We start from the raw sequence: 24,814 nt of genomic DNA, 5'->3' as shown, positions 1-24,814 counted from the left end.
TACTGATAGTGGTAACCTGTTTAATCAATCAGACTTGAAAAAAAACTTCCAAGTCAAATCCAAAAAAAATATACAAATCTATTTGAGCCGAGCAGAACACCGGCCGAATGTTGAAATTGCTACAGTTTTCTAAATTGGGTAAACATGTATAGAATATAATTTAATATGCTATTTAATACAGACTTCAATGCCAAAAATCTTTTTTTGTAAATTTTAACAAAAATATTTAAATTTTAATAAAAAGAATCAACCGTATTTGTCCTTCAGTGAAATGACTTAATTATTAATATAAAAAATTAAATAATTTCAACGAATCTGCGTACTTTAGAGATACAAAAATCGATTGCTCTACATTAAATTAAAGTCCAAACTTAGGCCAGCAAGAAAAATTTGGGTTTCCCAACCATATTGTTTATATAAACAACGTCAGTCAAATAAAAGAATTGCTTTCCAGCATATCTTTACCTAAAGGGTGTATTTCGACTGGTGGTTCAAGCAAAAACAATATATTTCAGTTAACCCGACATCCAGAAAATCTATCATATATATGATATAGTTTTGAAAAATAAACTTTATTTTATTTTATACGTGCAAATGAATTTTTGAAAATATATTGTATTTCCATTTATTTTTATTACACTTTATTGCTAAATATTTATCTTATTTAAATTTTTGAAATAAAATAAACCAACAAATCCTGTCCACATTACTAGTCTACAAAAATAGAGCTACAACTACTTTTCTAACCCTTATATAGATACGAATGTAAAATGACGAGTATATTACCACCAAGATGTCTGTAACTTCACTGCATGATGTTTTTTAATACTTGGTGAGGTACAATAAAGTTACGACTTGCAAAGGAACTGGAAATAATTAAAAAAGTCCAATTTATGCTATAAACTTCATTCGTCTATTCCGATTTTTTTTTGTATACCTGTAACTTAAATATTTCATATGCTTATTAGGCTTGCCACTCGTTGGATCCGTAGATCATTGCAAAAAGGTTAGAATTTCAATGAACACATTTCACAAGTACTTTCAATTGGCGCCATAACCCACGTCAAAAAAATTAAAACAACAACTAAAGAATGCCAAATTAGTTTCCGAGGGTGGGGAACGAAATTAATTATTTAAAGTAATGTATAATATTTTTATACGAATCCTTTTCTTATCAATATTTCATATCTAGTACATATATTTATCAAACAATTTTAATTTTGAAATTTTTTAGAAGAACGAATGTGACCGTTGGAACGAATCAAAAACTACAAAATAAATTATTTCATGTAAATAATTTTGTTTTTTCTTGTTTTGTCATGTATGATAGAGTTACTTGAATGTCTGCTATGCAGTTCAGAACAGTGAGGTACACTTCTGAACAACAGCGCAGATGTGGCTACTTTCTGCAACTAGTTTTCGTTCATTTTTTAATACGCCCGTTTAGCGTAGCGTGGTACAGATCATATCCTTACCTCATGTCTCTTTGAAAAAAACATATATAAACATAAATTAATCGATTAAAACTTTAATAATAAAAACCTTTAAATACAGAGTATTCTATAAATAATAGTAAATAATTGAACAGCAGATTTATTGTTGATGAGACATGAGGTTAAGTCCAATTTTCCTAGTCCAAGAGTTAGAAACAGCAAGATACACGGTGATAACCTTAATAAATGTAATTTTTGTGAATCTTGGCCATAAATTTAGCAGTTATTCTTCGTTTTTAACAAAATTTGGACAATTTTTTTATATGCCGAATTTTTTTTAACTCGTAACTATTTTAGGTTTGGCATAATTTAATTATTTATTTAAAATTTGCATTGTGCAAACAGTTTTGCTAAAAAAAGGTACACCTTAAAAATTTCGCTACGATTCACTCTTCGAAATATCTATATTTAAAGTTTTCAATGCGCTCAAGACAACATTTTATTTTCCTACTTCAGGTTGAAATATTTGAAGTCGGCTCTGCCTGACAAGATGAATTGCTATAAATATCATTGTCACTGTCAGAATTTATGTTCGTATTGTTAGTTCTGTTAGTTATTGTTATTTATTGCCTATGATATGGAAGCCGACAACCTTGTCCTGCACGAAGTACAGACTTTAAACCATTAGAGGAGACCGGGGACAATTGAAACAGGGGATGGTTGAAACAAGTACACCACTTTTTTATTTTTAATCAATTTTTTTATGTTTTTGCTTAGATTTAGCAGCCTAAACTTGTTAGTTTTAGTTAAAGAGTTTAAAAAAAAAATTATTTTGCCAAAAAAAACCTGAAGGGAACAATTGAAACAAGATGTAAATAATTTTACGGGGACGGTTGAAACATAATTTATACATAGAAGGCTTTTGGTATTATTTTTGCGTAATTTGATGAACTGATTGTAACAAACTTTCTGAGGGCTATTATTTTGTTATAGAATGCCACGTGAAAGGATCAGGAAAACAAATAGAGGTACCAAATCCAACTTGGTTTACGAAAATGCGTATATACTGAAAATGGAGCATCCGTAAGGTCTGCGGCAGATTTGTTGGAACTGAATCATGTTACATTAGGCAGATTTATTATGAAAAAGAAAGAATCTATTGAACAAGGGTCCAGTGAAACTATAACAATGGGATATAGGTGCGTTTTTTTTCTACGAGGAGTATTTAACGTTGAGCAGGAAAAACCCATTGTTAAATACATAACAAAGGCATCTCAGATATTTTACGGTCTATCGCCAAAAGAAATACGTAAACTGGCGTACCAAATAGCCATAAAATATTCATTGAATTTACCGAATACATGGACTAAAAAATCATTGGCAGGAGAAGATTGGTTTTCCGGCTTTAAGAAACGTAATCCTGAACTATCAATCCATTGTCCCCAGGCTTCAAGCCTTTCAAGAGCGACCAGTTTAACCCAATAAATGTACAACTTTTCTTTGACAATCTTGCCACGGTAATAGACAGATATAAATTCCAAGCGAAGGACATTTATAATATAGACGAAACCGGTGTTACGACGGTACAAAAACCTGCTAAAATCGTAGCAGAAAAAGGACGCAAACAGGTAGGGGCACTTACATCAGGAGAACATGGCACTTTGGTTGCAGTGACAATAGCGGTAAATGCAATTGAAAATAGCATCCCACCAATCTTTATCTTTCCAAGATTAGGATATCAGGATCATTTCGTTCGTGACGGTCCACCTGGGTGCATTGGAGCAGGAAATGCTAGTGGATGGATGCACGAAGATGAATTCTTGCTATACTTAAGATACTTTCAAAAACATACCAACAGTTCAATTGAAAATAAAGTTTTGCTTTTAATAGATAACCATCAATCTCATGTAAGCATACCATGCTTGGACTTTTGCAAAGAAGACGGCATTGTTGTCCTCTCATTTCCCCCACACTATTCACATAAACGACAACCTTTGGATCGATCGATTTATGGTCCATTTAAAAAATCTGTAAATTCAACTTGCGATTCTTGGATGAGAAACAACTCAGACAAAACGATGACAATTTATGACATCCCCAGCGTCGTTAAACAGAGTCTCTCTATGGTTTTAACACAATCTAATATTGTTGCTGGATTCCACTGCACTGGTATATGGCCGTTTAATCGAGATATTTTTACGGCTTTAGATTTTGCTCCATCATATGTAACTGACAGACCTGCTCCCGAAAATTTGCAGTTAAATATCCCCCAAGAAGTCCAGGCAGTAGGTTCAAGAGAGAATAAAGATTTAAGCAGCACTGATTCTTTTCCAAAATTAGTAAATTCTAACTCTCCAAGAGCGTTAACGAGCGGAACTGTTTCGTTAAAGCCACCAAGCACCCCGCTTCCAGTTGCATCTACAAGTGTCCAGTTAGCCACTAACCTCTCTTTGGATGTATTTTCACCTGAGCTAATAAGGCCGTTACCAAAAGCTCTTCCTCGGAAAACTACAGGGAAACGCAAAAGTAGACAATCCACCATTTATACGGACACATCAGAAAAAGATGCTATTCAACAAGAATATGAAGCAAAAAAAAAGAAGGAAGTGAAAAAAAAAAATTGGTGATCCAAAAAATACATCAAAAACACCAGTGTCCAAAAAAACTCGTCAACAGAATAGTCAGGACGATAGTAGCAGTGACAATGAAGACTGTTTTTGTTTAGTATGTTTGGAATCGTATAGAAATAGCCGTTCAGGGGAAAAATGGGTGGGTTCATGGAGAAAAATATAGTTTGGACGAGTCGGGGTCAAGTGAGGAAGAAAAAGTTAGTAGTTCGTCTTCTGATGAAGAGTCAGATATAAGTGATACGCAGTCTCTAATAAATACTCACCAGTGGACTGTTCAAAGTATAAATAGTCCTGCAACATGCCCTCCAAGATTTCAATTTACTGGCCAATCGTCTTTGAACTTATTGAAAATGAAAATCCACTGGAATTTTTCAACTTGTTTTGTGATAATGAGCTTGTTAGCAGAATTGTTTTGGAAACAAACCGGTATGCCAGTCAGACTCGGAGAATTTTTTGGCGTCTAAGAATCAGAGAATGGAAACTAACAACTTGTGATGAAATAAGAGTGTTTTTCACAATAAATATGATGCAGTCTCTCATAAAAAAACCGGATTTATCGCTCTACTGGTACAAGAAGTCTATAATAGCCACTCCCATGTTTGCTAAGGTAATGCCATATAAACATTTTTGTCAAATAAAAAACATTTTGCATTTTTTTAATAACGAAAACTATGATGCTAATACACATCCGTGTCCTAAATTGAATGAAAAATTTGAGATATTTTTACCTACCTAAATGAAAAATATAAGACAGTATATTCATTAGAAAGGGACGTTACCATAGACGAGAGCTTATTATTGTATAAAGGCAGATTAGGATGGATTCAGTATATTCCAAACAAACAGGCCAGATTTGGACTAAAAAATTACATGTTGTGCGAATCTTCTAGTGGTTACATTTGGGACTCATGAAGGACATTGCTTTACTACAGATAATTTTTATACTTCACCTGAATTAGCCGACATCTTGAAAGCGTCAAAAACAGATACTTATGGAACACTTAGGTGTAATAGGAAGGATCTACCACAATCATGAAAAACATCATGATCACAGACATGAAAAAAAAACTGAAGAAAAAAATGAAGCTATAGCATTTCAAAGGGAAAAAGTGCTAGTCATGGAAGGATAAAAGGGAAGTAGCTGTTTTATCTACAATTCACAATTGCGCAATGGCCACCAAGAAAAAGCAAGGAAAAGTTCAAAAACCTGTAGCAATAGATGACTAGCATTTAGCGGACTATCCAATTACTCGAAAACGTGGTAAAAATATTACAAAAAAATATTTTTTCACCTCCTCGAACATGCTTTATGGAATAGTTTCGTGTTGTATAAAAAAAAAGGTGGACTCAAAACGCATCGCCAATTTAGAATGGATCTTATATCTAAAATGTTGGAAAATTACTGTTCAGTTGAAACTCATTGTAAGGGTCCATCAGCACTGCCCAATCCCCTAAGAATCACAGAACGTCATTTTCCTGATTATATACCTGCTACAGAGAAAAAGGAAAATCCAACACGAGTGTGTCAAGTATGCAGCCGTAAAAAAGACGCAAATGGCAAAAAAAATACGAAAAGAATCAAGATATTGGTGTGCAGATTGTGAAGTTGGCTTATATGTGGTACCATGATTCAAACTATATCATACTAAGACAGACTTTTAGAAAAATTGTATTTTATTATTTTTGTAGCTAATTTTTCCCAATTTTTTAGTTAACATTGTACGCAAATCCTAATAAGGTGTGCCAATGAATGAATTACATGTTTATTTTATTTCAAAAATTACTTTTAGTGAGTCGGCATCTTTTTGTATTTTTGTGATTGCTTTTGTTTGTAAAAGTAATAAAATACAAATTCTAAAAGTATGAGTTTTGTTTTTTATTTATCCTAAATTAACTATGTTACAATTTACTGCCAAATTTGTACTTATATGACACCTCATTTACATTTTTTATTGTTACCCGAAAAAACTCGGGATAATACTAGCACTAATTTTTCTGGTAAAAAAATGATTTAAAAAAAACTGTTTATAAATTCGACCATAAAATTAATCCAAAATTTATTTTAAGCCATAAAAAAATGATTTTTTTTTAACAGGTTTTGTATTTTTAGTTTGATTAGTTAAGCCGTTAAGTAAAAAAAAAATATTTTCCGCAACGGCTCCCCATTTATACCGCGGCCATCAACTCTCAGCAGCTGTCTTCCGACAGCTGCCGCTCCACTATTATAGAGCGGCAAACTGGCCACTGTTAAGGACCTCGTGTTAAACCCGTGAATTTCCCATGCCGCTCGCCTTTACTACTGACCCGCACACGCACATTGAACTTTTACGGATATATAGTTCGTCCGTGAGGTGCTGCTTGACTCTGCAACTCGTGCTACTACTTAATTAATTTGCCTTTAATTTGATTATGCAGAATGAAATTAAAAGTTTGCTACGCTTTAATAGTAAATAATAAAAAAAATCAAATAAAAGTAATTAAAAAAAATATTTGCGTAAGCGTTCAACATCATCGGTTTGTAGTATATGTACTCCCGAACGCCATGTGTGTACATGAATCAAAAAAGGCACATGTCCCAAGAACAGACCAAATGAACTCGAAATTTTGGGGTGGGTGCATCGTACGTGCTTACCAGTGTATATTTGTTGATAAAAAAGAGATTTTCGGTAAATAGTTTTGTGTTAATTTATCATGAAGGCCCAAAAGGACTTTCAGAACAATCGTAAGACTACAGGAAGACGGATTATTAGGCACCATCGAAGGGTAAGAAAAAACTTTTCACTTAAAGTAAGAAAATGTGAATGCCTGAGCAATTTAAAACCCAACGATTTAAAAAAAAAATTGTTTAGTAAAAAGGGTACGGTCTATAGAACGATTTAAAAAAAAATCTACTAAAAAATCAAAAAAAACTTCCTAAATGACGTCATTTTCAAAATATTTCTATGCGAAAACTGTCCAATATGTCAATTTTGCACGAGGATATACGGCAGTGTTGTCATACTTGACAAAAGTCCATAAAGTTTAGGTAAAAGTCGACAGTTATTAGCAAAGTTGACGGAAAAATAAATTCCGGTTTTTACTTGAAATTTCTTGGAAAACTTACAAGTTGTAAATGAATTTTCTATTGTTCAATGTTTGTGTTACTAATATGCACTAACTGTTTATCCCTTTGAGGCCGGATTTATTTTTTTTTTTACTTTTGGTGAAAATTTTTGTTTTGCTCAGATTATTTAATATGTTTTTAATATTAAATCTTTTTTTTTGCATATGAGTTAGTTACAATGAGGTGTGCTCACTGTAAGGACACTAGGCAGATAAACAAAAAAAAATTGGCAAAAACTAATTTTTTATTGCTAGAAAAATACATTAATTATAAAAAATTTATTTGGTATGGTATTGACGGAAACAGTTTTTCTTATCTGAAAGGCACAGGGCAACATCACACCTAAAAAAATAACAATAATTAACTATGTTTATTTATTTATCAATGTAATATCAACAGCATGCCTTGTACAATGGCCTTGTACAATGCCATCTTGATTTGTGAGGTTCCGCCTTGGTACTACAAAAAGCACATCTTCCAGGCTTGCCATATAGAGGCATGTGGGAACAAGAGTCGTACCGAATTTCATATGGTACAGTACGTTTGAAATGATTCACCGTTGCTGATGGCCGACCCCTTTTCGGTAAACCTTGTTCAGCTCCCACAAGTCCTAGGCCCACTGAAAGTCGAAAAAGTTTTAGCGAAAGTTGCGCATTGGAAACCGTTCTTTTTTGATACAATATTACTAAGCATTTACTAAGGATAAATCTATGAAATAGAAAAAAATTCTATGCCACCACTTTTTTGACTTTCGGTCAACCTCATAAAGAGTTTTTAGCATGTCCGTCTTATCCACGTATCCCATATGCGTATTATATTTCTTTACTAGTTCAGGACAAGTAACATCTTCGGCGGAACCATCTTTTTTTTTGCGGGAAACCCATTGATTTTTGCATGGATCCAGATAATAAGTTAAAAAATGGTCAACCCATCAGTGCTAACTCTCCAATCGAATTCAGCCCTTGTTAACTGCTTGTCATCTAGTAGATCTGTTGGTAGATTCTTTCGATTTTTTCTGACGGTACCGCAAGCGTAAATCAACTCAGTTTGCAGTTGTTTTTGCAGCTCGATCGAAGCTCTCTTGAAGCTCTTTTTGAAGTCTCTCGTAAGCTCTCTAACAACTCTACCACCAAGAGACTTTTCGGTCATTTGACCTATTTTACCAGTGTAAATCTGAAATTGACATACGTATCCTGAATTTTCGGAACGAATCCAAACTTTATAGGCACGTTTTACTGGTTTCTTTGGCATATACTGTTTTAGGGAGCTTCGTCCTTTGAATCGGATCATCGACTCATCAATAGCTTGATGTTGACTTGGTTTCAAAGCATTTTTAAATGTATCAGATAATACATCTAACAAAGGCCCTAATATGTAAAGCTTATCGAAGTTTTGGTGATCACGGCCAGGCTGTACAGAGTTGTCGTTTAGGTGCAGGTTGGCTCAACATCCATAAAAACCTGTCTCTTGACATTATTGAACTTATGAATGGATCTCTCATTTCCAATCGTGAGGACCAGTAATCCTTGTAGCTGGGTAGCTTTTTTATGCCCATTATTAAATTTATTGCAATAAAACCCTTTATTTCCTTTACATTAGTAGGCGTAAATGCATGACTATTACCTCCGTTCCTTTGCAAGGCATATAAGTTAGTTTGAGAAGCTATGTGGTCTAACAGATGCTCAGGGAATATATGCAAAAACATGTCGGCAGGGGTTTCTATATCGGTGGGAATGTTTGGTCCTATTTCTTCTACAAATTCTTTAAAATTTCGACCACAGTGTGAGTTGGAGTTAGTCCATATAGTTTTTCTGCGAATTTCCTGCGCTCGTATTAGTGACAAAGGTAGCTCATCCTCACTGCTCCATTCGGCTAAGTCAGCATCAGCGTCTTGGGACAAAGTATCATTCCCAAATATAATAGGCATATTTTCTATGTCAAACAAATCAATTGCTGGCGATGCCGCTGCCATCTGTAAATAAAAATAAAATCCTATAAAAAAACCGTTAAAAATTACTCTAGAAATTTTTAGAAAATTATTTGCCTAAGAGACTTGTGTCACCGCCCTGAGCACACCATATATTTTCTATAAAACTAATACCTTTTTCTCAAAATTGCATTCTAGCGACAACATAAATATCATGCTAGATATTTTATTTCTAATATAAAAGCAAATCTTACCACCCGGCACCCATGGTCCCAAAAACTGCTCTAACAACCAAAAAACAGGGAAACTTGTTACCACAACAATACCACGTGCGAACATTAATATGCAAACTGCCCAAATAATACTCGACTCTTATTGGCGCTTAAATTTAGAGGAGCGACACGCTTCCGCATACGTCATCAATGATATCTTCGCTGTAAGCACACCAGGACCGTCAGTAAAAATTAATTTGTAAGTGTCCTCACCGCAGGCACACTAGCACACAAAGGGATATACTCTTTTTTTTAATTAAAAAGTTTTTTTTATTTGTAAGCGTCCCTCATTTGATATGTAAAATTTAAGAGTGTGCAACAAAACCCAACCAAACCAATCCAATCCAATTTAACCAAACCCAACCCAACCCTTGTGCTGTGGCCCGTTGTAACGATGTTGTGCGGCTACAGTTATGTCCGAGTCCAGCTAGCCGACGGACTAAAACTCCCGTTTCCTCGTATGGAAAGGTGTGAGGTATGAAAGGCAAAGAGGTGGAACTCCCACCTTCTTTGCCAAATGTTGATAGTCGTGTTTCGTTCGTCCTCTTTAATTGCGCTCGTGTATATTTCTGTCCCAATTCTGTTTTTGTTGTTCCTGTATCCTGGCCCTCTCCTGTATTAATAGGTCTATGGGTATCAGACCGCTTATAACAATTAAGGCTGTAGTTATTGTGTGATATCTGCAGCATGATCTGATTGCGGCTTTTCTCTGACACGAGCCAAGTTTATTCCTGTTTCTCTTCGAATCAAGGGCTGTTGTCCATGTTGGTGCCGCGTATAATATCGTAGGTTGCATTGCAATCGCTAGTACCTTCTTCTTGGAGCTTGAAGGTCCACCTATATTTGGGAGAATAGCTTGGAGGGCCTTGGTTACTTTGTTAGATTTTTGAACTACATAATCTACTTGTGCTGAGAAATTCGTATTGTAGTCAATTACTACTCCCAGATATTTTGTTGTTTTGCTTGGTTTCACTTCATGTTCGCCAAAGAGGTACCTAATATTTCTTCTATTTTTGTAGCTCCATCCAAAAACTACAGCAGTTGTTTTTTCTGGAGCCACTTCAAGCTTATTTACCACCATCCATTGTAAAATATTGTGTAAGGCCATGTTTTCCATCTGGATATTTTCTTCGATAGTATCGCCAATAATTATGACTACCAGATCATCAGCATTGCAAATGAGCTTTATATTCTCACAATTACACACCTCCATTACGTCGTCGTATAAAATATTCCAGAGGGTCGGGCCAAACACCGAGCCTTGTGGTACTCCTCCTCTAACAAAGTTTTTGTTTTTTTTTATCTATAAGGACTGTTCTATTTTCTAAGTAAGATTTTATTATCGCTATCAAATAATCCGCTATTTTGCGCCTTTTGAGTTTGTTTAAGATAAGAGTCCAGTTGGCCGTCTTAAAGGCATTCTTAACGTCAACGCAGATTAGGCTAGTGACTTTATTTTTGTTTTTTTTAATAGTGTCGATAATTTCCTGTATTGCATCACACGTTGAGTGGCCTTTCGTAAAACCATACTGATTGGGGTTAAATCCTGTCGTATTGCCAATTGCGGTCTTTATTCTGGCGTTTATATTGCTTTCGAAGGTTTTACCGAGTGTGTCTAGTAGACAAATAGGCCTGTATTTTTTCTCTGATTCTATGGTTTTTGCTGGTTTCTCCAGTAGGATTAGCTTGGAGGTCTTCCATTGGTCCGGAAAATATTTTTCGATTAAACATTCGTTGTATAGGTCCATGAAAAAACTGCTGTGTTGTGTTAAGAGTGATTTTACGTGCTCTGGCTTCATATTATCCGGACCTGGTGCTTTTCCTAGTTTGATGCAAGAGATGGCTGTTTTCATTTCCTCCTCCGTGATAGCTAGTACCATGCAGTTTCCCAACGTTTGGCCGGGGGAATTTACATCTTGAGGGTCTGTGACTTTGATAAAAAGTTCCTTAAAAATTTCTTTTTTTTTTGTTTAAGGTTAGTGTGATTCTAGGTCCTGTTGCTTTCTTATTATTTGATACGCTTGGCCGTAGATATCTTCTTGTAGTGACCCGATCATTTGTTTCCACTTTTCTTTTTTTGCCTTCTTTATTGCTTTGTTTACTGTTTTTGGCTTCTTTGTAGGTTGCATAAAGAGTTTCTCTACGTCCGTTATCCCCGGTCTCTCTTAGATAAAGTCTTCTTTTCGCTTTAGTGTCCCTAATTAATGCCTCAATCACTCCACCAATAGGGTAATTTGTAGTTGTCATTGGCTCGTAGGTTTCGACAGGATGAGTTTGGCAGTACTTTTCCCTTCAGCGTTTCTGAGAAATTCGTCAAAGTTCTCTGTGAGCCCGTCAGTGGGTTTCATAAAACGTGGCTTATTAGGATATCTGCATTTTTGAGCCAACCCAACCCAACCCATCCCATATATTTTATGTATTTAGTATAGGAATGACATAAATATTTTAGATCATTATAAAAGTGATTAGTCCGCGATAATACTATGGTATATTTTTAATATCGTGGTTCATATACAACATAAATTATCGTTTTTTTTGTTAAAAAATGGCTCATCCAAAAAAATTTTTTTTTTTAATTTAATGGATTTAAGGTAAGCTTCCTCAACATACCAAAAAAAAATCTATTAGGTCGTAAATTGATCGATCACCGAAAATGTGTATTTTTTAAGATGTCAAAAATCATTTATATGGTATAAAACGGTCTAAAAAAATATTTAATTCTCTTTAAATTCAATACTCAAAGGCTGTACAACAATATTTTGAAATTCTTCTTTAAATAGTGAAATATAAGTCATAATACAAAAGGCCACTATCCACTCTGATATCGTACTTATTTGATGCAGTTTAAATCCTCCATCTTCTTCATGCCATTTTGTTATATCATTTCCTTAAAAAACAATCATAATTAAATTACATAAAAACACTAAGGAATCACATTGTCTTTACCAGTAAATTGTCCATATGCCAAAAATGCAGTAATTTGAAAAACCAGAAATGCCACTAGTGAAACTATTGACAGTACAATTCTAACCAAGGTTAGTTTTCTTTGCCCAATAACAGGGGAAATTTTAATATATATAAGGCTCTAAAATAATAAAAAATATGTACAAATGTAAATCAAAGAAATAAACAAATTTAAACCTGTATACATAAATAAATGCTGCCACCAAAAAAGCAAAATATTGCCCCAATCCAATGCACCAGGAAAGCATTTGTTTCCTGAAAATTGGCCACCACCATTAGTCCACTGGTGGCTAGCTCACCGACTATCAATGCCACTTTATTCAAATGGCACTTTTCATCTATATGGTGTTTTGTATAAATTTCCCTCACTTGTAGGTACTTTATGTAGATAGAAAACGCCACTAAAAATATCATATTTTACAATTTAAATAACGTTTTTGACAATTACTTACATAAAATAGACACAATATTTAGACTTTGGCCAAAAATACAGCTTTCAGGTGGAAAAGTGCCTGTATCACTAATGTATGGGAGGAGATAGGTGACATGCTGATAGTATCCATAGGACAAATAAAAACTAAAATAAATGAAAGAATAACTGAGGGGCTAATAATAAAATAATTAAAGGGTGAAGTATTTTTATGGCACTTTAATGAAAAGGTTCCCATTGCGCCTTGTACTGTAAAAGACGAACTTAATTCAACATTTCGTAATGTTATTTTTCACTTAATCTTATTTAAATAAATCTAAAAATAGTTAAATTATACAAAAGTATATAGTCAAAATCGCTCTTATCGTGCGTGTGTATCGGATTATCAACGACAAACTTTTGTAGTTACGTTTCATTTCAATTTGCGCAACAACGTTTTTTAACTACAACGCGTCAGATAAACGAAACAGATATATGCAGCGGTAATGTATCAAAAGAAGATAAAATGATAAATGTCAGTGGTTCAAAAACAATTACTTTCATAACAAACATGCCTGTCGTTTCGATTGACGGATGACATTATTTGTCACAAGATAATTTAAATTTTAAATTATGGAAAAGAAAAAGCCTTTTTGTGGATTTCTAAATCCTCAAGCCAAAAAAATGGTACTTAATGTTATAAATTACTTCGAGAACGAAAAAGAAAATAAAGGGTTGCCTAAGAATGTACAAGAAGAAGTAGCTAAAGCGCTTGGAATTAGTTTAAGAAAATTATAAAGATAATTAAGATAATTAGTCTGGTGCAAAAGGTTGTATATGAAAACAAGAACAATCTTATTCCCAAGAAGGAAAAAAAGTGTAAAAGAAAGAAGCCGAAGACTGAAGATTTAAGTGAATGTGTAAAAATGGAAGTAAGGGATAGGATTTATGAACTATATAGGCTAAAAACAAATATAACGCTGCTATTTCTGAGGGATGTTTTAAAGCAACGCGGCACTTTGAAAATTGGACTTTCTGCTTTATCAAAATTAATTAAAAGCATAGGTTTTCGCTATAAAAAAGACTGCAATAGAAGATATTTGTGTGAACTACAAAATATTGTGAGCCAACGAATAGGGATCAAAGTTAAGGAAAGTGGTATTCTTAGATGAAACTTGGATATTTTCAAACGGGAGTGGAATAAAATCTTGGCAAGATGAATCTGTGAAAAGCGCGAAAATAAAAAAAGGGATGTGGTCAGGGAAAACGATTTATTATTTTACATGCCGGATCTTCAACGGGATTCGTTCCAGGTGTAAGTTTAATTTTTTCTTCTAAGTCTAAAAGTATGGATTATCATGACAATATGAATTGCGAAATGTTTGAAAAATGGTTAAAGGAACAGTTAATACCGAACTTGCAAGAACCTTCCTTAATAGTATTAGACAATGCGTCGTATCATTCAAGAATTTTGAATAAACAACCAAATGGAAGTTGAAGAAACAGCGAAATTTATGAATGGTTAGTAAAAGAAAATCAGAATCCCTTGCCATATATACTAAAATCCGAACTTCTTTCACTTGCAAAATCGCTGAAAAGACCAAAAATATATGCTGTTGACGAAATAGTACGTGAATATGGCCATGAAGTTTTAAGATTGCCACCATACCATTGTCAGTTTAATGCCATTGAGCTTATATGGGCAGGGCCAAAATCTTATTATGAGAAGCATGTGGGTGCCGGGCTTAGATCTGACCAGGTTGAAGCTGTTTGGAATGAGGCATTGAATCGCATCACAAATGAGTATTGGCGGAAAACATTATTAGAACCTGGTGGAAGAGACAAAAAGTACTCGATATCCAAGTTGAACCATTGATCATTGCTCCATTTGAAGAAGATTCAGAAAATGACGAAGAGTTTTCTGACTCTGTTAGTGATAATGATAGTTATAATTAGTTTCTTTTTTTAGTCAAATTTGTTACTTCATTTTTACACATTCACTTAAATCTTCAGTCTTCGGCTTCTTCCTTTTACACTTTGTTTCCTGCTTGAAAATTAGATTGTTCTTGTTTTCATATACAACCTTTTGCACCATTCTTAAACTAATTCCAAGCGCTTTAGCTACTTCTTCTTGTACATTCTAAGCAATCTCTTATTTTCTTTTTCGTTATTAAAATAATTAGTTTTCTTTTTGCATTTCGTTTATTATTTAGGTATGATTAAAAAGTACAAAAAAATTTTTTTTTAACAAAGCTAAGTAAATAAATTTGGAGATAGATATGCCCGGCGCATTCTCCATTTTTTTAATAGTTAGTTTCAATCTTTTTTTGCCTTGTAATGTGTAAATAAATAAATATTCATAAGAAAACGACATTTTAAAGAACTGTCGTAGCTCCCCTCGTATTTATCTTTTTAAAAAAAGCTAAGTAAATAAATTGGTGAATGCCCTGGGAGATAGAAATGCCCGCCGCATTCACCAGCTTTTTTTTAGTTATTTTTTATCTTTTTTTGACTTTTAACTGATATAAAACTTTTTTAATTTTCTGTGCATCAACGTATAGATTGGGTCGAACGACAAATAATAAATCATAAAATTAAAATGTCATTTTAAAAGTGAGATTGTAACATGAACTTGCCTTTAAACAAAGAAAGTAGTTTTCTGGTCTCTGACTGTACTGCATCACACACAATACAAATTAATTGTTTGTCATTATACCAAAATGTATAGTTTCCCAATAAATATTACAAAAAAACACAATCACACATAAACAAAGAAGAAGACAAGATCAAATAATCGTTAAAAATTAGACGCTGTGCCCTGAAATATCGGGCCCTAATCGCCCTGAGATATCGGGGATTCTAGGCATATACTGATGAGGCGTATACCCAACGGGCTTTTTCACGTCATGAAAGGAAATAACCAAGGTATGTTTTACATGTCGAATCTCGGATACGTAGTATTCCGCAGACATCTTTACGGCGTTAAAGCAATAACACCTCTACAAATGTCTGTCTTTGAGTGGGTGTTGGTTAAAGGCATCACGTCAGTTAATAATTATGATCTAAGGTGTATACGCGGCTTTAATATGTCACATGACGGCGTTCAATGTATTGTCAAACTCTCAAGGAAATAACATTTTGGCAGCCACTGATTTTTCAATTTGATTCATATTACGTGGTGACCTTTGAACCCCCACGATAAGAGCGAAGGCGACTATAGTAGGCAACACACAACACAATATTAAAAATAAATAAAAGACATAACCTAACCTGAATAACCTCTAAGCATAGAAAAGTAAGATAGGAATAGATAGCAGATGACATCACGTTTACGACGCGATTCCAGCGCTCCCTTTGGAACTATTTGAGAAATAAATATAAATAATCGATATGGCAGGTAGTCATGGCAAGAACAACCTCAGATATTTAAATTCAGTATAAGCGGGAGATTTAAATTTAAGGCGTGCAGATACTACACATCCATGACCAATATATCTTTGAATATTGAAAAGTTAGTAGGCGAAGTCTTTTCTCCACAAATAAAATGCTAATCCTCTAATTTAATGACTGATGCATTTCGACAAGTGTTCTTGCCATCATCAGACTAGACTAACTGAACACACACACAAATTATAAACAATAATTTGTGTGTGTGTGTCGTAAATTATTAGTGAGTGTAGACTAAACGCGAGGCTCCACTCACGTGGTACTTGATTATACAGTCAGCCTTGGAAAGAATAAAAGAGGCTGACAATTTGATTAAAATTACGCCTAAAGTTTCCCTGGGGTTAAAGCAAATTTCCATGCAAATATTTACGTCAATCCTTGCCGCGAGTGAAAAGTTCCCAAGTCCCCAAATGAACACATTCACTTTTATACATACAGATAGAAGCTAAGGAAAAGAATATTCAGAGACAATAAGTGCATATTAGAGTTTTCAAATCTTTCCTAGAACGTTAAAAAGAAATACAATTTTCATCTTTATTTATGCTACATTTTCATATTTCTTGCGGTTTATAATTCGACATTTCGCCTTTTGAAAACATATTCATTTTATGTTGCTGCTCATAGGGATAATAATATATGTATAATCCTTCCAAAAAAGAAAACAAAAGTCAAACTTTCAGCTTATAAAATTAACTTATATGATTGTGAGAAAAAATCGACAAAACTTTTCGATTTATTTAAATATATGGTTAATAAAGTCTGTTAAGGTTTGTTTCAAAAATGTTAAAATGTAGACAAATTCATTAAAATATTAACAAGGAATGTTTTTTTTTATATAATATATTTTACAGTGCTTTTATTTCAAAACAAATCACTAGTCTAATCTAGATATACGGGGCTACGTTTAATTTCATATTTGACAAAGTTCTTACTCACCTCCAGCTCATTTCACTTTGATATGTCAAATGGAAACCCACATAATTGTAAACAGCATACATTCTACCCCCAACGCTGTATAAAAAATGTAGGTTTATAGACTTATAACCAGTAAGCGTGTAAAAAGATGTTTAAAAAATAAACAATTTAATCAGTTCACAGAATTTATTTCATTAAGTGCTCAAAGACAATAATAGTCTGTTTTGAAATTCTTCTTGAACATTGGCAAGTGCTTGTCTGTTAATATCTCTACATTCGCGACTTCGCCAGTAATTCGATCCTTTAAATCATTAATATTTTCCGGTGGAGTTTTATGAACTTTGCTTTTTAAAGGAAAAAATCTAGTGATGTTAAGTCTTGCGACCGTCCCTTCGAATGGCCTGAATATGACACGCCTACCAATCAACATCCCTGGAAACTGTTTATTAAGCCACTCTCGAACTATCAAAGCGTGGGGCGAGGAAACTCCATTTTGTTATAAATACAAATTATTTTGCTATAGTGTCCCAACACACCATTTTCATCCACTTGGTTTTCCAAAGATATATATTATTTTAAAGGAGGATTTTATCATTTTATGGACTATTTGGACTCGGTGAACTGTTTATTACCATACATTTTTACTGGTAAATCGCTTCAACTTGCATATTTTTTTTTTGGCGAAGTAAGCTGGAAAATTGTTTGCTATTTATGTATTTGTATGTATTTTTGTATATGTATGTATTCACCATTTGAAATACAGAAGTTTAAGGTTGATAAAATATCCATTATTCCGAGACATTTTTGGTCATTATTCGCTGGTGCGTCAACCGATTTAATTTATTTGGCACTATATAGACATTTAAATGCTGCTTACAATGAGGTGTCAGACGATGAGGGTCCCATTTGACATATCAAAGTGAAAAATAACATTATATCTATATTCTATACATAAAAAATATACTTAAAAAAAATAAACTAATTGAAATTGAATTGTAGGAGTTATCAAAAAAACAGGCGGAATGGTTAGTGTTTAAAATTGTGTTTTCTCCTTCAAGGGCCACACCTACATGAAAAAGGAAAATATTACATAATATATCAATGATTACATTTAATTCCATATTTAATGTAATATTTTAAACGAGCATTTCTGGTTGACTTTAATAAATGAGTTACATTAAATAAGGTAAAAACCTCATGATTGTTAATGAAAAAGTAAGGACCTGATATAAATTTGGTTTTACAGAGATTTTTAAAAGCATCGCAGCTAATAAATAGTTCCTTGGTGATTAAAGTTTTTTCATTTTTTTAGAATTACTTTATAAGCAATGTTCAATGAAGACCATTTAACACAAAGACTAAAGCATGATTTGCACACTTATTTTTCGTACCTAGGGGCCCATGTGACCTATCTATTTTGTCAATCTTATGGACTCCTAAAGCGAGTTTTTTAAAAAGTTCATTATCTAAAACAGTGTTAAAAGGTATACACTTAAGGGAGTTTCTGAAGTGTGCTTTTGCTGGGTGAAGCTTAATCTGTTTTTACAAATTTGTATGATATTGGTCCTCTTTTATAGTGTGCCAAACTGCTAAAGCAAAGTTTATCTTTTGTTATCCATGTTGGTCTTTTTGCTTTTAAATTTCTAAATAAATTTTGCAAAATGACATCATAGTTGAATCCATGCAACCTTCAATGGCATTTAACCTTAATTGAATGTGGGTGAATTAAATATTTGAGAATAATCATGTCCATTTAAAATTTGTTTTAATGGTTTGTTTTCTTTTGAGGCTTAAATATAGACTCATTAATTGTATTAAAAGAGGGTTCTTTTAGAGATATTAAGGCGGGAATTTTTAAGCAGCAAATTTTATTAATTATTATTCCTGGTTTTGCCATATTGTCTAATATATTTGTATTTGGCAATGATTTTACATATCAGAACAAATATTTAGTTAATATTGTAAAATACAAATAAAAACAATAACAGCTTACACATATGCCTCTTGAAATTAGGTTTCTTTGTTTTTCACAATAATTACAGGTAATTTAACCTAAAAATCTAAATTGAATATAAATTTATACACAAAAATTTAAGATGTACTTATCTGTATATTTTTCTTGAAGATTTTCTCCAGTTTTTCACGGAAGACATACTACTACATTTTGACTAATTAAGTTATTAACAACTAAAATGTAATATTAGACTGATTATATTACAGTTTAAATTTTTTTAAACTCAATACTAGAAAATGCTAAGTAATGATTAAAATTAGAGGAAATGGGTGACAAATGACTGTCAATATCAGCTCAATGTAGGTGGCCTCACCCTTTCTAGCCATTGGAACTACTAACTGTCAAGTGTAAAAAAGTATTTATGGTGTCCGAATTAAAGATTCTGTCTTTTGACGTCTCTCTTACTTTACTTTCTCTAGGCCTCTAATTCTAAATTTCAATGACAACTAACGTTTTTGCAACTTTCCATTTTATAGGCTTTTTGCATCAATTTAAAAACCTCGATGTTTAAATTTATTCAAATTTGTACTTAATTACATTAATACTAGTAATTAAAAGATTTTCGCCATAAGCACAACATACTCTTAAAATCTAATGACATACGATGAGTGACGTTTATTGGAGCGTTGCCAACCACGCGACTGGAGAAAAATTCAATCTTGCTTTAAAGATAAATTGCTTTATTTAAAAAATGCAGATTTTTGGTTTCATTTAATTCTTATTTTTATAAAATTTAATCGGAAAAACGATTTTAGATCAAGAAAAGGAACAATAAAAAACTTACGTGATAGCAGTGGTAATCCCAACCAAGGCCACAGTTGTAAGTGGAAGATACTCTATACATTTGCCCATGTTTCCTCAGGAACTATTATTGCATGTCCCTTTTTTAATTTATTGGAATTTTCCTAATTTTCTTTCGAACTAATAAAATATTCACTAACAGCAATGTACTGCGACAACGTATAATTTTATTAAGCATCAAGGGAATTAAAGTTGTGGGGCCTCATATGTACTTTGGTCGAATATGTCGCAAACTTGTTTGCCATTCATCAGGTTTTTTTTTCTCATTAAATTAACATCATTATCATATAACTAGATACCAGTATATCTATGTAATACTATGTAATTATTAAGGTACTGGTGATTAATTGTTTATTTTTTTATATAAACTGGAAATTGTTCGTGTTTTATTTATTAATTATCCGCAGAGTGTTCTATAAAAGAACAATAAAATCCCTTACAATTAATATATGAGATTTTTAATATTTGTAGGAAAAAGACCAAGATCAAGTGAATGATATGCTAAAATTGTGTTTGCAAAAGATTTGTGAACTGCAAGCCGAAATGGAAATGGAGGAAGACGATCAACACCACGACGCGGAAGCTGAGGGTTATGCGGCATGTGCGGTGGAGGCTTTAAGGTCAATATATTTATTTTTTTCATAAAACTATGTGGAAATAGCATGACATGACTATGTTTGTCATATTTGCTAAAACAATTAGTAGGTTCACCAATACAAGTTACAAATTCCAGTTAGATCAAAATTCAATTGGTTCCTGGGTGTTGAATTTATTTAATAAGTCCTACGGGCATTTTTTTTGTCCGGGATATTATAGGCAGTTAAAATTGTTTTAAATACTATGCAGTGTGTCAATTTGAAAACTTCCCACCCCTATTATCTCGAATCGGGTTAGATTTTTATACAATCACTAGGACACGTCAATTTTCTTATTAAGGAGCATACATTTTTATGTAGAACTTTTTATTCTCTACATTTTGACATACTATTTTTTAAATTTAAGTGCTGCTTTGCCAAGTTAGGCTTAATTAAATATTGTAAATTACTTTTTGTTAGACATTATTCCTGTAAGCCTTTTAATTGCGGTAAAGCTAAGATTTATATTGAAACATGTTTTTTTAGGTTAGTAAATTGTTTTAATAAATAAATACATCATTTTACTAACCTATTGACTTACTGTTTTTTAATATGACCATAAATAGAACAGATGCATTCATCACTAGGTTTCTCAATCCAATAAATTCAATCTTCTGATCATGACAGATAAACATTTACATCTTTTCTTGTTTTTGTTTATTTTTGTTTGTAATGGAATTCATCTTAGTACAGTTTGATGATGTGATCCGAAATTTAAAATATTATTTAGTGAACTTTCCAACCAGTCACTAGGTATTTAAATCAGTTAAAAATTATTGCGATAATTTGTGTGTTAGTAACTATGATATACCCGCTTAGAAAACAAGAATTGAAATGATTTTTGTTTATGGCGAGCAAAGAAGAAGAAGATGCGCAAGAAGAACGGCAGAATTTTTTTTATATTATATACAAAATTCACTGAAACGGGTTCAGTCGGAAACAAAAAAAGGCAAATCGGCGTATTTTAAACGAAGATGCTCAAGTAGAGATTTTGGAAACATTCGTTGCAGAGCCCACCAGTTATTACATGAAACTGTGCGAAAAGCATTAAAGTTACATAAATATCATCCGTACAAGATGCACATTTTAACTTCATGAGAACGATTTTGATAAAAGAATAGAGTTTTGCGAAACCGTGTCCAAGTTAATAAACACTTGTGAAATTTTGATAACCAACATTTGCTTCAGTGATGAATGTACTTTTTTCCTAAGTGGCGAATTGTCAATACTGTAATGACGAGAATCCCCACATTTTTAGAGAGGGTGCTCACGGTACACAGTGGCCACAAGAAATTAATGTTTGAGCCTGTATTGTCGGAAAAGCTGTTATAAGACCGTTGTTTATTGAAGAAAACTTAGAGAGCTCTACTTGAAAATGTAATTAATTCTTTAATAACACTGAACCGGAAAATCAAGTTAATGGTAACATTTTGCAAGAAAACGAACTACACTTTCAGCAAGATGGAGCTGCACTGCATTATTTACAGCCAGTGCGAGAGTGGTTGATTAACTGATTTCCTAACCAATGGATTAGTAAAAGGGCACCGATAGAATGGCCTAAAATAGGTCATCAGATTTTTTTAGAAGAGCCTATAAAAATGGTTGATTACAAAACTCTAAGCCTAACAACTCTTTCAGAAGTGGTACTTACTCATAATTGTAACGACTATGCAAGATTTTAATAAAAATAATATTAACCTAAAAAAACATGATTGGATAAATAATCTTAGCGTAATTAAAACACTTACAGGAATAATGTATAATAATAAGTAATTTACAACGTTTAAATAACCCTAACTTGGCAATGTAGCACTCAAATTTAAAAAATAAGGCGCCAAAATGTAGAGAATGAAAATTTCTTTCAAATGAGGTGTCATTCAAACCATATTACCGCATTTAAGATTTTCGAGAGAGAGGTTCTATGGGGTTAAGGGTGAAAGAGGCAAAATGATTTCTATATAAAAATTAATCCCCTCGATCAAAAAATCGACGTGTCCAAACGATTTAATAAAAACCTAACCCATCTCGAAATAATAGGGGTGGGAAGTTTTCAAATTGACACCCTGTATATGGTTATATCTAGTCGAATGAATTTTGTTCTGGTTGTTTAGATTAATTACTGGTTTTTATAAGCAGTTGAGGTAATTTTTTAAAATTCGTCCAGGCAGTTCCAAGGAATTTTTAATATTGCTCTAGCTGCTGAAGTCAAATATGGCCCATCCCGTACAGCAGGCCTTTACAAATTAAATATTATAATTTTGTTAAAAAACTTATTGTTTAGTTACAAAACCCTATAAAAATTTTACAAAATTTAAAATAAACTGCCCAACCCATCTCTAACAAGTTATAGACATGAGGCGCCTAGTTACAAAACAGCTTAAATCCACTTTTTACAAAAAACGACATATTTATGCCGTTATCGTCTTTGAATTAACCGTCAGAAGATGTCATAATTATTTGGCTAAAGATTTCTAAATTCCAAAGAAAATATGGCAGAAAAATTAGTGACGGATGCAAAACTTATTTGATCCAATGTAAATACGTTTTCACGACTGCTTAAGTGCATTTCATTTTATTGGTACGAAAACTGTTTTCATCCAATAATATACGAGCCAACGAATCCAAACTTTTTTCTTCCGAGAATAAGTTACAAGAATAAGTTAATATTCTTGTAAAAAACTGATTAGTTTTAAAGGGTAACTAAAATAGTTTCGGTCATCCTCCACTAAATTTATTGGAAAACCATCTATCCTACATGTTTCAGACATAAGATGCCCATCATCAGGGATATACAATGAGGGTTTTCATCCCAACACATAAAAAGCCACAGTGCTTTTGGCAAGGTCAAAGGTTAAAATTACTAACAATAAATAAAAAGGGCATATTAAGATGCACGAGAAAGTGACTAAACAGTAAACAGGGTCTGCACAAACATTAAAATCACATAATGACCACACTAGGATAATTGTTATGTCCAGTGGAAAAGTGGAAAACATAACGTAATAAAAACTTGACGCTAAAGTATTACTATTTTTGGGAATATTTAACAAAGCTTTACGAGTCTTGCTACTGATATGCTGAGAGTGTATCAGAATAAAAAGTTTAATTACTGCTGAAAAGTGATCATAGAGCTAAACTTTACCTTTTCAATTTTACAATATGTGAAGGAAGTTGACAAATAATCCAAGGATAGTATCGCTTCATATACATGACCAGAACATGTGTGTGGCGAGGGATCCAATGAAATCTCGTCAATAATATAATATATCATAAGCTCTCCATGATAGCTATACTTCGCTAATAAAACATCAAACTATTTTCCGATGGGTGTCCCGGTCAAAATAAACATATAACAAGAATGGGTATGCTTATGTATTTGTTGTATAAGTTCGCAGCTGTTTTTAATTTCAATAGCTCTTTGCACTGAAAATATGCTATCGAATCAATAATAAATCCTCTTAGACAATGGCATTTCCGATAAGAGAGGAGAAAGTTACAAAAGTCACGTCAGTCTGTACAAATCTGTTTTACAGCAACAAAACGTATTAATTCCGTATTATTTTTACATATAACTATTTTTTCACAGATGAATTTATTATTTAGAAACAAATAATTTGTTACCGAGATAACAAAATCTATAGTACTTTATTGAACACAAATTTTGTTGTTAAAGGTAGACTGATTTTTTTTTGCTTCTGGTGTAAAATTTGCATGCGAACGAGTTTTGGAATTGGGCGTCTCATATCTACATACTCCTATATATATGACATAATAGTTTATACTTTTATATCACGTTTTTATTTTTATTTTTAATTGTGTAATATTTTTTTAGATTTCTTTCTTCCCAGGGGCTACCTCCAGACCATCCTATGGTAAAAGCTCTTTCTGAAAAACTGCTCCGGAACAGAGACTGAACATAATCTTCATTAGTACTATGGGAAAACTAGTCATTATTTTTAAGCTCTATTCTTTTATATGAAAATTAAGTAAATAAGCATTTTAAAGTGATATATTATGTATTTGGGAGCATAACAGCTTGTTTGCACCGATTGAAAAACCATATTGTGCTGTTGTCTTACCAAATGGGCGTTTCTAGTCATTAGTCTTAAAATTTCAACTATCTAGTCGTTTTTTGTTTGTATTTCCTGTAAGTAATAGTGTATTTTTAAATTATTTTAGGTTAAATTCATGCACTGTATATAAATAAATAAATCTGATTTAGTAGTTTTCTACATTTGTTGACTTTCTTATTAGAAACATGATC

The 24,814-nt window shown here is 32.8% G+C and overlaps 2 protein-coding genes across 2 annotated transcripts; one reads left to right on the top strand and one right to left on the bottom strand.

Annotated features, from left to right (window-relative positions):
* Nucleotides 1–6,656: 6,656 nt before the first annotated feature.
* On the top strand, nt 6,657–24,782 carry LOC126738591 (uncharacterized). The gene is made up of 3 exons (XM_050443994.1): nt 6,657–6,826; nt 20,387–20,535; nt 24,383–24,782. Exons 1-3 carry the CDS (start codon nt 6,755–6,757, stop codon nt 24,462–24,464), a joined length of 303 nt encoding a protein of 100 aa, XP_050299951.1. The 5' UTR covers nt 6,657–6,754; the 3' UTR covers nt 24,465–24,782.
* LOC126738481 (DNA damage-regulated autophagy modulator protein 2-like) lies at nt 12,059–20,099 on the bottom strand. The gene is made up of 5 exons (XM_050443849.1): nt 19,899–20,099; nt 12,782–12,906; nt 12,507–12,730; nt 12,312–12,450; nt 12,059–12,252 (listed from the first exon to the last, which is right to left on the bottom strand). The coding sequence occupies exons 1-5, from the start codon at nt 19,964–19,966 to the stop codon at nt 12,080–12,082; spliced, it is 729 nt and encodes a 242-aa protein (XP_050299806.1). The 5' UTR covers nt 19,967–20,099; the 3' UTR covers nt 12,059–12,079.
* Nucleotides 24,783–24,814: the final 32 nt, after the last annotated feature.

Source organism: Anthonomus grandis, chromosome 1 (genome assembly GCF_022605725.1).
Source record: "Anthonomus grandis grandis chromosome 1, icAntGran1.3, whole genome shotgun sequence".
In the NCBI taxonomy this organism is placed as follows: Eukaryota; Metazoa; Arthropoda; class Insecta; order Coleoptera; family Curculionidae; genus Anthonomus; species Anthonomus grandis.
Note: the sequence above shows the minus strand (reverse complement) of the source record. Positions and strands in the feature narration are given on the sequence as shown.

Coding starts and splice junctions, on each gene's coding strand:
- LOC126738591 (XM_050443994.1), top strand. CDS start 6,755: ATGAAGGCCCAAAAGGACTTTCAGAACAATCGTAAGACTACAGGAAGA. Junction 6,827..20,386: donor TTATTAGGCACCATCGAAGG/GTAAGAAAAAAC, acceptor TAATATTTGTAG/GAAAAAGACCAAGATCAAGT. Junction 20,536..24,382: donor TGTGCGGTGGAGGCTTTAAG/GTCAATATATTT, acceptor ATATTTTTTTAG/ATTTCTTTCTTCCCAGGGGC.
- LOC126738481 (XM_050443849.1), bottom strand. CDS start 19,966: ATGGGCAAATGTATAGAGTATCTTCCACTTACAACTGTGGCCTTGGTT. Junction 12,451..12,506: donor GCATTTATTTATGTATACAG/GTTTAAATTTGT, acceptor TTATTATTTTAG/AGCCTTATATATATTAAAAT. Junction 12,253..12,311: donor GGCATATGGACAATTTACTG/GTAAAGACAATG, acceptor TTGTTTTTTAAG/GAAATGATATAACAAAATGG.